Source organism: Mercenaria mercenaria, chromosome 5 (assembly GCF_021730395.1).
Source record: "Mercenaria mercenaria strain notata chromosome 5, MADL_Memer_1, whole genome shotgun sequence".
NCBI classification, from domain to species: domain Eukaryota; kingdom Metazoa; phylum Mollusca; class Bivalvia; order Venerida; family Veneridae; genus Mercenaria; species Mercenaria mercenaria.
In genome coordinates, this window is record NC_069365.1 from 14,694,005 (window position 1) to 14,710,853 (window position 16,849).

Sequence of the window (16,849 nt, forward strand, 5' to 3'; positions counted from 1 at the left end):
CACAGGCGTTAATGTGGTGCTTATGCGTGTTGACCTGTGAATGTCGGAAATATGTATGTATAGTTTCACACATTAACCCATTCGGATTTAGGAGAGATGCGTTGACTCCTAAGTGGAAATGTTCTACAGCATCATATGGAAGCTTAAAGCTGTGCTCGTTTCTATTATGTTATCCCTTTAATATACATGTATATAATTTTTGGAATAATGTGAGATATACTTGGCACATATTTCCAGTTTATTTCTTTATCCAGATACCATTTAAGCTTACGTTTTGGCAAAACAATGTCATTTCCGTAAAATTCAATCACAAATAAAAACCTCACCTGTTTTCTGCGAAATTTTTACCACATATGTACCACCGGAAGCACAACATATGAATTTAAGCGGTGCCCATTTGGGAACACATATGTTGGATCCCCACCACCCCCCGTGTGATTGAATTTTACGGAAATGACATTGTTTTGCCACAAAATCCCGATGCAGTGCAACCGAGTATACATTAACTAGCACGTAAGTGCATTTACCTTACCTGTATTTTTAGAAATGACAGAGAAATACTTATCCTCCGTGAAGCGGTATGACTGAAAATTAGCAATTTTTTTTATCAACAGATGGAAATATGTTGTAATTGCCCTTAACGCTTGCTTCAGTTTTGCCCTCGAAAGCTTCCATATGCAAAACCCCACCCCAAGGAAAGAAAATTATGGTGATCACTTTGCTAGAAAAATGTTTTTGGGCGAAAACCCGAATGAGATATATATGTTGTCCACAGATCTTAATCTTTATCTGGATAAAGAAATGATCTGGAAATATGTGCCAAGTATATCTCACATTATTCCAAAAATTATATAGATGTATATTAAAGAGATAACATATTAGAAACGAGCCCAGCTTTAAGCTTACATATGAGGCTTTAGAACATTTCCATTAAGGAGTCAACGCATCTCTCCTAAATCCGAAGGGGTTTATGTGTGAAACTATACATACATATTTCCTACATTCACAGGTCAATAAGCATAAGCACCACATTAACGCCTGTGGATTTAGGAGAGATGCTTTGACTTCTGAGTGGAAATGTTCTACAACGTCTAATATAAGCTTAAAGCTGTGCTCATTTATAAATTATCACTTTCATACAAATGTATATAATTTTTGGACTGATTTGACATATACTTGGCACGTATTTCCTGTTCGTTTCTTTATCCAGGTACCATTTAAGCTCAAGACCTGTGGAGTTCAAAAAAATCTAATGCACCACATATGTAGCCCATATACAACATATGTATTCCATTCGGTTTTTCGCCCAAAAATATATTTCTAGCAAAGTGATCGCCAAATATTTTTTCTTCAGGATGGGGTTTAGCATACGGAAGGTTGCGAGGGCAAAATTAAACAGGCGCAGGGCAACGAAACAACATATTTCCACCTGTTGATAAAAATGTTGCTATTTTTCAGTCATACCGCTTCACGGAGGATACGTTTTTCTCCGTCATTTCTACAAATACAGGTAAGGTAAATGCACTTACATGCTAGGTAATGTTTACTCGGTTGCACTGCATCGCGATTTTTTGGCAAAACAATGTCATTTTCACAATATTCAATCACAAATAAAAATTTCACGTATTTTTCTGCGAAATGTTTACCACATATGTACTACCGGAAGCACAACATATGATTTTAAGCGGTGCCCATTTGGGAATACATATGTTGGATCCCCTCCCGTGAAGTTATATTGATGTGGGAGAGTCATCGAAATCATACTCGACAGACTGCGACTCTAAGGTTCCGTGTTTGAAACCACCACGTGAACGTTTTATATTTTCAGTTTTTATCTTTTAACTGTGTAACGACTTAAATGGATATTCGAAGTTCTTATACGGCGACGAAAACCGAATCTCTATATATCTGAACAAAAACACTTAGCCAAATATGAGCTTCATGTGCGGTCGTCACACTTCAGTTAGCACAAAAATATTACCTTTATACCCTTATCAATTTTTCATAAATATATGAATTACGAAAATATTCTTGGATCATTTTTTCCAATGAATAGATGGGGCGTTGTTAAAGTCCTGGAGTGTACGCAGATATAAACACTATGATCGACTCTGCATTATTTGTTTAGAGATTAAAAATATGTTTCAATGTATAGTCCAGAAAATAAACAAACGTGTTTGTAAACATGGACGGATCCAAACGGAAGGGGAAGAAGCATTTTATTGAAATATTCCGATGGCAAAATACAATACATATCCGTAGCCCTGACCAACCTATAAACCGGGCAAGTCTATTTTATAAGTACATCAACACGGCTGACCCATTTAAACGAGCTGTAGATTAATGTACTTTCCAACTTTTATAAATACACAGTCTTATTATATTTTGATCTAAACTTCTTGCCTGGCCTTTTGGACATACGGGTATCAAATATTTCACTCTTTAACCAGTATGCAAAATTCATACAGGTTTCTTAACATTTGAACATTGATTTCTGTTAATGTAATAATCGATTGTAAGAACTTGCACTCCGGTGTGCCTTTTAAATATTTAACATCATTTAGTTCGTCTGTAGGGTCGAAATGTGGAGATGACTATTTTCTCATCATCCATTTATATATGCACTCACCAGTTGGGGAGTTATTTTTAGTGCAATAGACGCAAAAAGTCCTGCTTGAAAGAATATGCGTCATTTCTAATAGAAGATACACTGAATTATCACACACGAAGACAGCCTCGAGCATTACTAACATGTAACAAATCAATCTGCTGATTAAGTCCACAGTAAGTGGGAAAAGTGCTAGGTATTCCTTCAACTTTGTTTGAACAATTCAACCGCCACAACAACACTGACAAATATTGTGGCATTTCGATCTGATGTATTGTCAAGATAAAAACTGAGGTCTCCACTGTTATTATTTCATACATGTTTTCAAAACATTACACAAATTACGTTATTTTACATGTCTGTATCTGAAATTCATAATATGACATTATAATACTTATATAAGTGTATTATACAGGGAAGATGGAAAGAGAATATGAGATTTAGGTGACTATATTACAATGGATATTAGCGGGTATGTGAATTTTAATGTCCTTATCAAGTGTTCCGTATCTGGCCGGAAACGTATGTCATTTATTTATCTAAAACATGCTTATATTAAGGAGGTAGGTTACCTTGTTACATGGGTTAATTCAAATTAGTTGAACCGCAGCAATATTATATATTTCGTGTAATATGATGTTTTAACTGCTACAATCTCAATTTCGTTTATCTCAGTCCCTTCAAGTTCAATTTTTATCCAGGTTTAAAGAACATGACCCTCCAAAGGTATTTTATATTGAATGAAGAAAGAAAATACGGATATTTAAAACTTTTCAGTGTATTTTAGTTTCATTGATATTCGCAGAAGTCTGCATAGTTGATAATTGTACCAGTATGCGCATTAGCTTTCTAATATAAGCTTAAAATGTATATGTCACGGGGCTCGTGTTTTCATGGTAACGCATTCTCTCTTATTTTTAAAGAACAATGTATAAAAACGGCGTTTTTCGACGGCTTCTGTGCCATTCTGTTAATGACCAACATGGAATATTTGGGTAATATTATCAGCAAAATACAAAGCACTTTACTTTGTACCCTTTTTCTTAAAGTCTAAAGTAACCATGGCAACAGAGATGTTTATAATAGCTTATGTCTTGCTTTTTGTCGTAATTTCTTATAAAAAAATATTGAATAAAATTATCTATCTTGTTAATGTAGCTTTAAAATATATTATTTCTAACGTTATTTTTTCGTTTTATATGCATTAATTTAAACAATTTTCACAGCTTAAAATACTAACAGCAGTACTCTTCGTCTGGCATTTGACATGGAAAAGTCGTTCAGCATGCTGCTATTATTCTCAAGGATATTGTTGAAATGAAAATAAAAAGCTGAAGCTGTGTTCCTTAAATAGACCGGTGTCAACGCTTTTGAATTTTACATTCAGATATATAGGTCACGGGCTTCGTTTCCATGGTAACATCAATTCAATTCAAGAAACCACAATTTTCTACTGAAATTTGAACAATTTTAGATTTTAGTTTTAGTATCAAGTAACAAATTATCAACGGAAACTGAAAAATAGGTATTACAAATCAAACTGCTAGTTTTTTATTTGAAAATCGCCGTAACAAGTATTATAATCCAAATAACATTGGTTACAATCATCAATTTTCTTACATTCCGCATAACATTTCAATATAACTACAAAAAAGAAGCAAAATTTTAATTATTAATCAGAGCAAAAGACTCATGAAAAATATTTCAGCAAATAATGGTTATTTGAAAATAGTTCAAATAAAGAAAATGCACAGAATTACGTACTTTTAAAATAAAAGCTATTAATTTTGCGCGGTGAATGACACGTAACGTCATGACGTCAATGACGTCATTTTAAGGCAACATTATTTTGAAGCGTTTCTTTGGCAATTTATTCATTATTTCTGCATTATAGAACCATAAAGCATCAGATCGGAGACAGGTTCATAATTTGTTTTCAGAAGAATGGATATACAAACACATTTAGTCTGTCGTAAACGTCGTCGTAAATCGTCACGTTAACTTCCGGTTGGACATGCGCACATACAAATATTAAGGTAACCTACCTCCTTAATGCCACTTTCTTTTGTTGGTGGTGGTCTGTATGGCACTGTTAGTTGTGCGGAAATACCACTGATAAATATCTAAGTAACACTCCATGTTACAATCAATGTATTCAAAGTGTTTAAAACCCTTGCAATGACTAGATTCTGTCACACTCAGGCGTAAAAGCAGATCTATTTATCCTGGCATTTTGCCAAACACTCGATAAATAATTTGTCCTCATGTTTCAGCTAGTGCATAGAGCTACTTACTCAAAGTGGTATGAAGCTAGTTAATCACTTAACGAAATGTCTTGTTTTGACAGGTCATAGTAGACAGTAGGGGTACTGCGACACTGAAGTCATCTTGTTACATTTTAAACATTTGACTTTCCATATAACATTTTCGTGTTTGTATAATTATTACTTCGATGTCAGTCAATGTTTGCAGTGACCTGAGGCAGAACTTACAGAATTATTCAGATGGACCTCTTTATTGAGATCCCTTACTGATGATCTCTCTTGTATCTCTATTCTTGCTTAATCTTTTCCTACAGTATAATTTTGTTGCGAAATCCCTCCAGGAAGTTTTCCTGCATTACGAAAATCAATTGCATTTCTTGTTGAAAGTAACAACTCACTGCACTGGTTAATTTAATCATATTTTATTACTCTTTGATATGAAGTTATTACAATAACAATATCAACATATATAATTAAAGGGCAAAAGGATCGGACAACAAGTCCTGACAACATTAGAGACTGTCCTTCCCTTTAGCTGTAGAAAAAAAACGAACACAAAAATAACATCATATAAAATCGAGCAATAATAAACTATAGATGATGGATAAAAAACATTTACAAGAGATAATAAAACAATAAAAAAACACTGTTTCATGATTAAATGAAAAAAAAAAGCGTTCGATGTGATGGCATGAGTCTTTCTGTCTGCCTGTGACTGTCACGAGATGATATATGTATACATATAATTTTGAATAATGGTGGATAACTTAAGTCAAATATTACTAAAATGTATGTTCAATGTCAACTGATTTGTTGTTAATACTATATGCATTATTTGAACCTGTCTGTATGTTTTTTTTAAACTTTTGCACTTCGGTGAGTTTTTCTCTATTGTCAATACTTCTTTACCAAATAATAATTATTGATTTACTTGAAGTATCTAACAGAAACTGTAATGTTATTTTAATTGAAAGACATTTTTTTAAAGTACTAGATCTACGCAGTAGTGATTCGATCTTCTATGTTCGCTATTTTTAGTTAGAACATTGAATGAATGGGAGTGCAATGCAGTAAAACTGGCACTGATGCAAACAACTATAACTTACTTTTATATTTTGAAACATGTTCAGATATATAATACTTTTATTCTATACAAATGTAGATCAACCAATATTGCACTCTGGCAAAGCATATAACTGTTCTGTTTTGTTCTGTCGTTGTACACAAATAAAGTTTTGAACAATTATCGTAGAAACATTATCTATGGAACGCCGTTCAGTTAGACAGTGTTGTTTCGTAGTTTTGTTTGAAAGCTTACCAATAACATCCTCTTATTGCATATTTTACATGAAGCACTTTATTTTCACCTAGTCGTCTGTCACGGCACTAGCCTAGAAAAAGAAGAAAAAGATATTAAATTTTAGGTCATATTACTTTTTCATTGGCAATCATAAATCTTGAAAACATAGAGTAAGAAACAAAGCCTCCCTACACCAAAAGACCATAACTTAGTCAACCGGTAAAATTTTCCGTATTTCACAGCGGTGGTGTATATATATATATTATTATGTCTGTCTCCTATACAAATGTAATGCCAGTCATGTCAATTATTCTGTTGATATTCTTCTCAACTTTATACAAAAGCAAAGTAAAACAACATTACTGTTCTATCTGTTTTTCATTGTCACCTTGTTTCGGCCAGATAAGTTGAAATTTTGAAAGTACTTTCATAAATTAGTAATTGCGAAGCAAAAGTTAATATAAAGTGATTCTGCTTTGTATACTATACAGAATTTATATTGTCTGTTACAAATCTAATAAGGCTGTAGAGTCTGAACATGGTAAAAGCATTAATCACTATATAGCTGATGTTAAATATAAGAACAGTTTACATGATGATATTACCAACTTGAATTGATTTATGACCTTTTGGTATTTAATTCAATGTAATCTGGATGTTGATCTGAAATGTTTTAAATACATAATGATTCATAACAACTTCATCATTCAAATCAAAAACATACCCAAATATATAATTCCTTTAATGCTTGACTGACGTTTGCTATCCCGTTTAAATCATATTTTGCCAGTATATCTTTAGCCTTCTTTAGATTCTCCTCTGGCATTTTCTCCACGTTAAGGGCTGCCACTCTCTCTGGTATTGATTCTTTTCCGGTTTTTCCAAGACAAGTCTTAATCATTTGCCAATTCTAAATAAAAATAATTTGAATAAACGACATTTGATACTAACATTAAATGCATTGCCATTTTTCGACCTTACAATTCCTATCGGAATAAAAACGAATATATTTTTGTGTTCATATCATTATCTTAAGACTATTTGATATCAGATTCTAGTTCCTTTGCTGAATAAGTGCTATGAAAAGTATTCTAGATATTAATTTCAATGTGTATATTGCGTATCATTCAATTTTCTGCAAATGTATATAGAAGTAACAGATAGCACCGTATCTATGACGTGATATTTACTGTTTCTGATTCCCTATGCCCCAGTAGTAACATGGAGGCTAACAACACGTCTTTAACAGCTACAGGTGGGTTAGCAAAACTTTTCATTTCCTGAAAGTCCCTTTTAGGTAGCTTCGATACAGCCGTGCTTGCTCGGGAAATAATAGACATTCTGTCATAATCCAATGGCTTTCCGGAAGCTTCCATTCTTGGATCGTCCGGAAGGAAAAGCGATTCTCTGTATGCTCGTAATTTGTGAAAGCACGAACCTTGAAATAGTAAGATTGTGGGTTAAACACTTGCATGAATACTTCGGTAAAATTTCAAGTATAGTCTTTAGTATCTGTCCGACCGTAATTGGGGCCATGTAAGTACATGTAAATACTATGCATAGCTTATTTGTTCATATTTGAAATTAAGATAAGAAGATAAACTTGAGAATCAAAATAAATATTAATATGCTTGAGGCAAAAAAAAATCATAGTCAGAGATTTTCAACGAGGAGATACGATGTGTGCTCGGGTAATAAATTTTACGGTGAATATAAGCCAAAACCTACTATACGACGCCGATGATATGAAAAATATTTTTCAACAGTTCTTACTGAATCCTCTATAATACATATGCTGTTTATGATTTAAGAAATAATTTATAGCAAAACAGTATTTTAACACTATTTATACACGATGGGCGGTTATACGGCGCGCGTAATAATTTCTCTGAAGCCTGCTGAGAAGAGTTCGCAAGGGGCATGCTCCTCCGTATCTATTTGTAAACGTTGCAATCTAGCGCATTTAGGATTATAATTTCTCTGCTTTATTTTCAACTAGATATCAACTAGCGTATGACAAGTTTGGCGCTCAGTCTCAGTATTTTCAAATGGAGCCGACCATTCGTTCGCATGACTCTAACGTGACGAGCATTGACAACGATGTATGTTTTGGTGTACTGATAACTGTTTCTAAATTATCATAAGGAAACTTTTATTATCATTCTGATCTTGATCTAAATAACGTGTTTTTGCAACAAGTTTGAGTCCAGAAGCATGAGACGCCAGGGTTGGGTAGGTAAGGAGAGGGCTCTGATTAATTTTGAAATCCTAGAATTTGAACGGTGCATTTAAGGCTATTTAATATATTATACTGAGCAAAACTATTTGTGATTTATGTTGCAACTCTGGTTGAAACGTACACTGCATCCACGAGATTTCTTGAAAATATGGAACAGTTTGTCTGTAGAAAACAATAGCTAACTTAGCGTTTTTAAGTCAGGATATAAAAGCATGGCACGTTGTGGCATATGTGGTAGTTATGTAGTGGAGAGAGTGTTCTGGAAAATTTGAAATCAAACAAGTAAAATGATGCATTTTTATGCTATAGGAAATGTAAAGAAGATTTCAAAACGTTTTGTAAGTTGTGTCCACAACAGTCTCGCCAGGGTAGAATTTCGAAAACAAAAACCACAACCAGAGGAACAGACAATATACTCATGTAGCCATCTGTTTTATTTAAAAAGTACATATATAGTATTCCTAGATACTAGCAGTGTTTTACTCTTTTAACATAATAACTTACTCAAGAGAGAGAGAAGTATAGTGATTGTACTGCTCTTTACAAAAATGCAGTTTCCTTAAAAAAAAAACAAAAAAAACACTGACTGACTTTTTTTTTTTACTTATTTCAAAACAGACTAGATTCCTATTTGATTTTTCTGGGAAAAAACGTTTAGGATATCTGGGTTGTTTTTATTTTGACCAGTTTTAGACAACTACTGGGAAACTACGCTCCGAGAAAAAGTACTATTAATCCCAAATAATATTATCTCAGTGTGGCCGATAGATCTAAGGGTTTCTGGGAGCATTCATTCACTACTAAATGTTCTACCTTCTGAAAAGAGTGACGTTATTCATTGCAAATACACTGAGAAACTTATATTTCAGTTCAATCAATATTTGTATATGTAAGAAGTTTCAATACACGGGCATGTAAAGGGAATGTTTTAACCAGCTTTTTTGAGAAAAAAAATCTGACTTTTTATACATGCACATGACCTTCACTGGGGAATGCCCGACATGTCACAAACCAGCTCATGTAAGTACTCATTACATTGATCGATATATAATTACAGCGGGATTACAATAATAGCTATTTATACAATGGACTTGGTCAGATTAGCAATAGAGTCCAATACATAGAGGATATTACATGAGTGTCTTTTCATATTGAATTTATTAAACGAGTTTAATGAAATGATAAAATGAGAGGCTCTGTCGAGCATTTTATCAATTTTATTCAACGAGTTTAATAAATTCAATGTGGAAAGTGACAAATGTAATATTCTTTTTATCGCATGTTAGCTTTTCCTGTCGAAACATTAAAAAATCTACTTTCTTTAACTATTATAAACAAGAATTAGTCAATTTGATCAACGTCTTCTATACTGTAAAATACGTCGACGTCAAAGCTTTATTACACTATATAAAAAAATAGAGAATATTAGGTTACTGTCTGATAAATTTAAATTTATTAGGCGAGTTGAAGAAAATATATTAGGCGAGGATATGCCGAGCCTTATATTTTTTCGTAGACGAGCCTAATAAATTCAAATTTTTCAGACAGTAATCTAATATTCTATTTATCCTACCTGTTCAGTAAATTGGGAAAAAGTCGTTGGAAAGAGCAACAGCGTGCAGACTTGACGTCATATAATATGACGTTTGCTAGTGTAATTCAGTTTGTGGAAAATTGAAAAAATGCAATAACTTTTTTGTTTTTGGATAAAAACTTTTGATTTTACCACTTATTTTATTAGTTAGAACATTTCCAATACAATGATAATAGTTTCATTGAAAAATTCGGAAAAAAATTGTTTTCAAAAAAAAGCTGAAGTGCTGTAAAAGTGAAAAATAGCAATAACATTTTTGTTTCAGGATAAAAACTTTTGATTTGACCACTCATTTTCTAAGCTGAGACATTTCCAATACAATGGTGATGATTTAAATGCAAAATTTTGATAAAATAAGTGATTTCAAAAGTTCCCGCAAAAGTGATATCTTGACACTGACTAGATAAAGCAAATTTTATTAGGCAGGCCGATATTGTGCTATATCTTATATGAGGGTTGGATAAATCATGTTACATTGTTTCTATATGATTACATATCTAGTAAACCATTCTTTACAGAATTATAAAAGACTTTAGTTTTGATATTAAACTACGGTGTTCCGTTAGGGCGCAGTGCCAGCTAGCGCGAAGGTACAACGGTACGATGGCGGAGCACGACAGTACGATGGCGAAGCGCTACAGTACGCTAGATCGAATACATTACAGAATACACTAACAGGCAACTATGAATAATAGCGGTAAACCCAAATATTGTAACTTAATGGTAAATGTTTAAACAAATGCATTTTTTCTGTCAAACGCCATTCAAGAGTGAAATTGTTAAATTAAAAACACGAAATATGTAATACAAAAATGAAAATAAAAATAAACAATTAATTTCTTACCTAAAGTGAGGTGGAAAGTCTGTAAGTATAGTTATTTTGCATATAACTCTATCGTATTTATATTGAAATTTAGCTAGGTGTAATTGCTATAAATAGTTGCTCTACTTCGACGGGGAATCAATAACCTATTGAGACATTGTTTATCTATTAGACGTTTATACCATATTACTAGACGATCTCTTTTATGTTAGGGAAACTACCTTGACGTAGAGCGACAAGTTTAATTTTTACACATTTTACACCAACTGAACGCCCACGAAAAGTGTCATTTAGCAATGTTGATTAATTCGAGTATATCATTTTTTTTTATAGGCTCGCTATTGTTTATTTGATTTTTTATTTCGTTTAAAGCCGTATTGAAAACGTTAATTTAGATCAGGGAAGAAGACCATAGGGCAACTGTATGTTAGAGTAACATAGCTCTGTCCAGATTCCACTTATTCATTTTCAGTTCATCTTGATTTGATTAGGAGGATGAATAATGCATGGAGGACCTGGGGTCTTCCTCCACCATCAAAGCTGGAAAGTCGCCATATGACCTGTAATTGTGTCGGTGCGACGTTAAACCAAACAACAACAACAACAACAAAAAACCATTGTCTGGTCCAAATTATATGACGTTTTGGGACAGCGTGATATCTTTTACTGTCGCTGTCCCGTATGATGGCAACGGTAAGATATCAAACCAACGAGTAAGGCTACCATTTCAAACCAACGAGTAAGGCTACCATCTGTCAAGTTGAAATTAATATTTCTGTCTGACCGTGTCAATCATGTAAGACAGAAGCGTTAATGGTAGGAAAGACATCAGTTTAACATTCGGTGGCAGGCAGCTGGAAGTAGTAATAAACATTTAAGCACATACAGTGTGCAGGTGATTTGTGTGTAACTGAACTGAGTGGAAAATTTATATGACAGCACCAATGCACTAACTTATACTTAAGCAGTAATATTGATGTTACTGTTATAACTTCTAGATGAAATATTCGCCCAAGTTGCTCTGTCAATGGAATTGCTCCATTTCGTTCAAATTTGGCCATTCTATTTCATACAGTTGTCACATCAACTGTATGTATTAAGTTACGATTTAATAGACCCTGCCCAATAACACTGTACCTGAGTAGGGGCTAATTGTAAACCGGTTATAAGTTGAATACAGCAGTCTTAAGATATTATTTTCTCGCTTCGCTAACGCTGGCTGAAAAAAAAAGAGAAATTAGTATTTTAAAACTGCTGTATTCAACTTATAACCGATACTAACGTTCTAGCAAAACCCTAATTTGTCGAGTTTTCGTGTTTTCATGTCGGCAGAGCGAAAACGTGAAAACACGAAACATGTTACGCGAAAACTCGACGTTTAGAGGGCACCGACACGACAAATTTATCTGTCGAGTTTTCGTGTTTTCTCCCCGCCAACACTGAAACACAACATATTTGTCGAGTTTTCGGTTTTCGCCCCGCCGACACGACAACACAAAAACACGAAAACTCGACAAATAAGGTGTTTGTCGAATTTTCGTGTTGTCGTGTTTTCGCCCCGCCGACACGACAACACGAAAACACGATAAATACTTTTCAGACATAAAACGTAGAGTTATTCTGAAACCAGTGGCAAATGGTTTTAGAAGCATTTTTATTTCTATTCGAACGAACCGTCAATTCAGAATTTATTTACAATTCACTAAAGCTGCATCAGGAGATATGAGATTATAAAACAATACAATAATATGTCAGATGTCAGTTATCGTTTTAAGAATACAAAGTGTGTGTAAAACAGACCCGGTTCCAGAAATATTCCATTGGGGTGCGGTGAGCGGCAACAGGTAAAGAATGAAGGCGGCATAGGTGAGCCGAGTGGGGTTAGGTACGGAATGGGGTAACCCCTCATGTTAGGTAGGTCAGAGCGTGTCTGCCTGGAAATATTTGAAATATATGAATAAAACGGTGGCCCCTTCTGCATTTTTTGAGTCCAAAGTTTGAGGTACGGGGGTTAACCCCCTCCTGACAGTGGAATCACAGGGTCTCTCCCTTGTCATTTTTGAAATATAGGTATGGAGAAGGGGCCACCGTTTTATTCATATATTTCAAACATTTCCAGGCAGACACGCTCTGCATTTTTGTCCAAAACTTGAGGTACGTGAGGTGGTCATGCCCTCCTGTTTAGGGGGTCAGATGGTATTCCCATGGGCATTTTTTAAATATATAAGATATTTGTTGTGTCGGCGCCCTCTAAACATCGTGTTTTCGTGTAAAATGTGTCGTGTTGTCGTGTTTTCGCCCCGCCAGCACGAAAACACGAAATGGCAGAAATCAGTCACCACAGATTTCAGACTTTTCAATGACTGTATATATGACTACAAGACGACCCTATGTTTATTTTTTTATTTAATATAGCAATTTCACACACAGATTTTCAATATAAATACGCAGCGGATTTAACCGTGGAATATCTATACCTTTACTTCAGGTAAGAAAGGAATATTATAACAAACTTAAATGTTTATTTGGATTGTTATCATTATGAATATCAATAACGTGTAAAACAAATTTTGAAATACATGTATAATCATTTCACTTTTCACTTTTAGAATTTGTTTGGCAATTGGACTGATTTTTGTTTTTATTTTGAGAGTTGATTGACAGGTTTTATTTTTATATTTGCGCGTGTTTTATGTTACTACAATACAAGTAACAAACTAAAGAATATTAAAGATGTGGGGGATATGTTAAGTTTCTTCCTTTAGAGATGTCATTAAAGCTGCATTGTCATCGTGGTCTTATGAAAGACTTTTTTGTTTCTTCATAAATATTGAACGTGTTCTGGTTTTCGAACTGAGTGCAAAATCGAGTTACATATTTTAGAGTGCTTCAATCAATGTGTACATAGTGATATCGAATTTTGTTTTGTAATCTTACAATTCTGGTATATCTTATATTCGAACGATATAATTTGCCTGATAATGTAAAAATAATCTAGGAGTGATTTGTTAATAACTGTGGCCTAGTCTGATCACCTACTATTGTATAGTATAGTAAGAAAGATGAAATGTTTCTGCACATTTGTGTGATGGAACGAATATTTTGTTGTTGTTGTTGTTGTTGTTGTTGTTATTGTTGTTTTTAGGAGTGATCAGGTTATATTTTAAAATGTAAATCTATGGAAATCTGTCTGTATTCAGCAAGATCTGATGCTTCTATTTCAATAAATCACTACAAAATATACTGACGCATCCTAGTAAACAATGCTATTAAATGTTATTGAAAATTCAATACTAGTTGAGGTCGCTATCGAGATGACCTTAACATAACATTTAAAATCATGATATCTTAATCTACAGTATATTATCCACCAAATGACTGTTACATTTTAAGGTTACAGCTATCTGAAACTACAGATGGAAGCCTCCAAAAAACCAGTTGAGTATGACAGAATTTCCCAAGCAAGTGAGGCTGTGAAAGAAATACCTAAGAAGGACTTTCAGGAAATGAGAAGTTTTAATGCGCCACCTGAAGCTGTTAAGGATGTGTTATCGGCAACTATGCTATTACTGGGACACCCTGAATCGGAAGTGGTAAATATCATTCTCTTCATGCATTGCATTGTTTTTCGCTATTTCTGCACGGAGAAAATTATTTACAATGTGATATATGAAGTATATGCAGATCTTTACTTGAGCCACGCCATGAGAAAACCAACATAGTGGCTTTGCGACCAGCCTGGATCCAGACCAGCCTGCGCATCCGCGCTGTCTGGTCAGGATCCATGCTGTTCGCTTTCAAAGCCTATTGGAATTAGAGAAACTGTTAGCAAACATTATGGATCCTGACCAGACTGCGCGGATGCGCATGCTGGTCTGGATCCATGCTGGTCGCAAAGCCACTATGTTGGTTTTCTCATGGCACGGCTCACTTGTATTCAGGAAAGAAAACAATTTTCTTTTCTGACAATATTAAGATTAAGTTTGAAAGGAGGAAACAGATGTTGATTTATCTAAAAATAACAAAATGGGATGAATATGAAAATATACTCAAGTCCAACATTATCGTTCTTCATTTCATTCAACCCAGGTTTCTGAATCAGAAAACACATGGCGTTACAGATATTTCGTTCTTATGCGTTCACGAAGACAAAAGCTGGTCATGGTATACTGAATTAGCCTACTACATTAGACTGTTGCAAAAAATATGTCTTTAATTCAGTTTATTTTGTGTAGAACTGGACCATGATTAAGAAATATCTTGGAAAATCCGGAGAAGAATCATTACAACACAAAGTGGGGTCCAATGACTTTGCAAAAATACCTCAGGAGAACATAAAGAAGGCGAAGGCAATACTGAGCAAATATGACGCAAATAGGATAGCACAGGTCAGCCAGGCAGCTAAGGAATTATACATTTGGGTATGTTTTTTGTTTTGATCGTGTATGTTTGAACGATGTAATTGTTATACAACATAATGTAAGTATGAAATATTTACAAATTGCACTCCTCACGGGATGACCTCGATTTATAAAGAAATGAAATAGAAAATTGCTAACTTAAGGTTATTGCACAATTAAGGGTTTAAACTTCTTCTTGGCGTTTGGCCGCTGACCATTTCAATGCAGTTGTTTGCTTGTTTGATACCTGCTTTATGTGCGTTTGTTTTACTTTGTGTAATTATTTTATGTAGATTTCTATCAGTTGTAAATGAAATTGCATCTACACTACTGAAGGTTTCATAGTTAGGAGGATCCGTTCTAGGATGTTTTCCTGTGTTCCATATAGCTTTAAAACCCACCCGCTTAGCTCAGTAGGGGAGCGTTGGTCTACAGATCGCGGGGTCGCGAGTTCTATCCCCGGGCGGGGCGTATGTTCTCCGTGACGATTTGATAAAAGACATTGTGTCTGAAATCATTCGTCCTCCACCTCTGATAATTCATGAGGTGAAGTTGACAGTTACTTGCGGAGAACAGGTTTGTACTGGTACAGAATCCAGGAACACTGGTTAGATTAACTGCCCGCTGTTACATGACTGAAAAACTGTTGAACAACGACGTTAAACCCAAAACAAACAAACAAATCCATATAGCTTTAAATATTCATATACAATGTATAAAATAAACGCAATGGAAGGTGTACATACAAAACGCAACATACATTTATTATCTTAAGCTATGAGACATAAAAGATATACCGTCATAAGAAAAGTTGAAAGAAAGTTCAGAGGGGATTTCATAACAAAATGAAAATGACCTAATTAGCTTCTGTAATGTTTGTTTCTGCATTTCTTTCTAGGCTGATGCCGTGGTGGACAACTAGGTGATATAAAACTGCTTTTTGTAAACATGTCCGACGATGAAGTCTATTGTCAAATCTGTAGCGATGAAAGATGACAGGCGCTTCATACTAAAAATTACAAAGACGTTTCATGTATAAAAAAATAGTCTGCATGGCGTATTTAGAGAGAGAGAGAGAGAGAGAGAGATCGTATGGTTCTTATAAATATCAGTTTTGTCATTATGCAATATTATTCAAAAGTATGAATAATATGATTATTACCTATACATGTAGTTTTATTGAATATCTTCACCATATACCAATCAAGTGAACATGTCGCAAAATAAACAAGAGGGCCATGATGGCCCTATATCGCTCACCTGTTATCATTGCACTTAAGGACAAGTCTTCAAGGTCAAAAGATCATAATAGAAATCAATGAAAAGAATTATGAGAAAATATAGTTGAAATTTTCTTTAAGTAACTTTAAAAACAAGATTTGAAAACTTTTTGTAGAGGTCCACTAGGCAATGCTACATGTCAAATATCTAAGCTCTTCTGGTTTATTTTTAGAAAATTTTGAAGATTTTTCTATGTACAATCAAGTAACCCCATGGGGCAGGGTCAATTTGACCCCAGGGGTCATGATTTGAATAAACTTTGTAAAAGTCTACTAGGCAATGCTACATGTCAAATATCTAAGATCTAGGCCTTCTGGTTTATTTTTAGAATTTTTTTTAA

The 16,849-nt window shown here is 34.2% G+C and overlaps 2 protein-coding genes across 2 annotated transcripts; one reads left to right on the forward strand and one right to left on the reverse strand.

Annotated features, from left to right (window-relative positions):
• Positions 1 to 5,278: 5,278 nt before the first annotated feature.
• On the reverse strand, positions 5,279 to 10,960 carry LOC128557443 (dynein axonemal heavy chain 9-like). The gene is made up of 4 exons (XM_053544819.1): positions 10,850 to 10,960; positions 7,363 to 7,610; positions 6,897 to 7,082; positions 5,279 to 6,263 (listed from the first exon to the last, which is right to left on the reverse strand). The coding sequence occupies exons 2-4, from the start codon at positions 7,546 to 7,548 to the stop codon at positions 6,240 to 6,242; spliced, it is 396 nt and encodes a 131-aa protein (XP_053400794.1). The 5' UTR covers positions 7,549 to 7,610; positions 10,850 to 10,960; the 3' UTR covers positions 5,279 to 6,239.
• Positions 10,961 to 13,240: 2,280 nt separating this feature from the next.
• Positions 13,241 to 16,457, forward strand: LOC128556882 (cytoplasmic dynein 2 heavy chain 1-like). The gene is made up of 4 exons (XM_053542752.1): positions 13,241 to 13,316; positions 14,222 to 14,421; positions 15,064 to 15,249; positions 16,127 to 16,457. Exons 2-4 carry the CDS (start codon positions 14,245 to 14,247, stop codon positions 16,148 to 16,150), a joined length of 387 nt encoding a protein of 128 aa, XP_053398727.1. The 5' UTR covers positions 13,241 to 13,316; positions 14,222 to 14,244; the 3' UTR covers positions 16,151 to 16,457.
• The last annotated feature ends 392 nt before the right edge of the window (positions 16,458 to 16,849 follow it).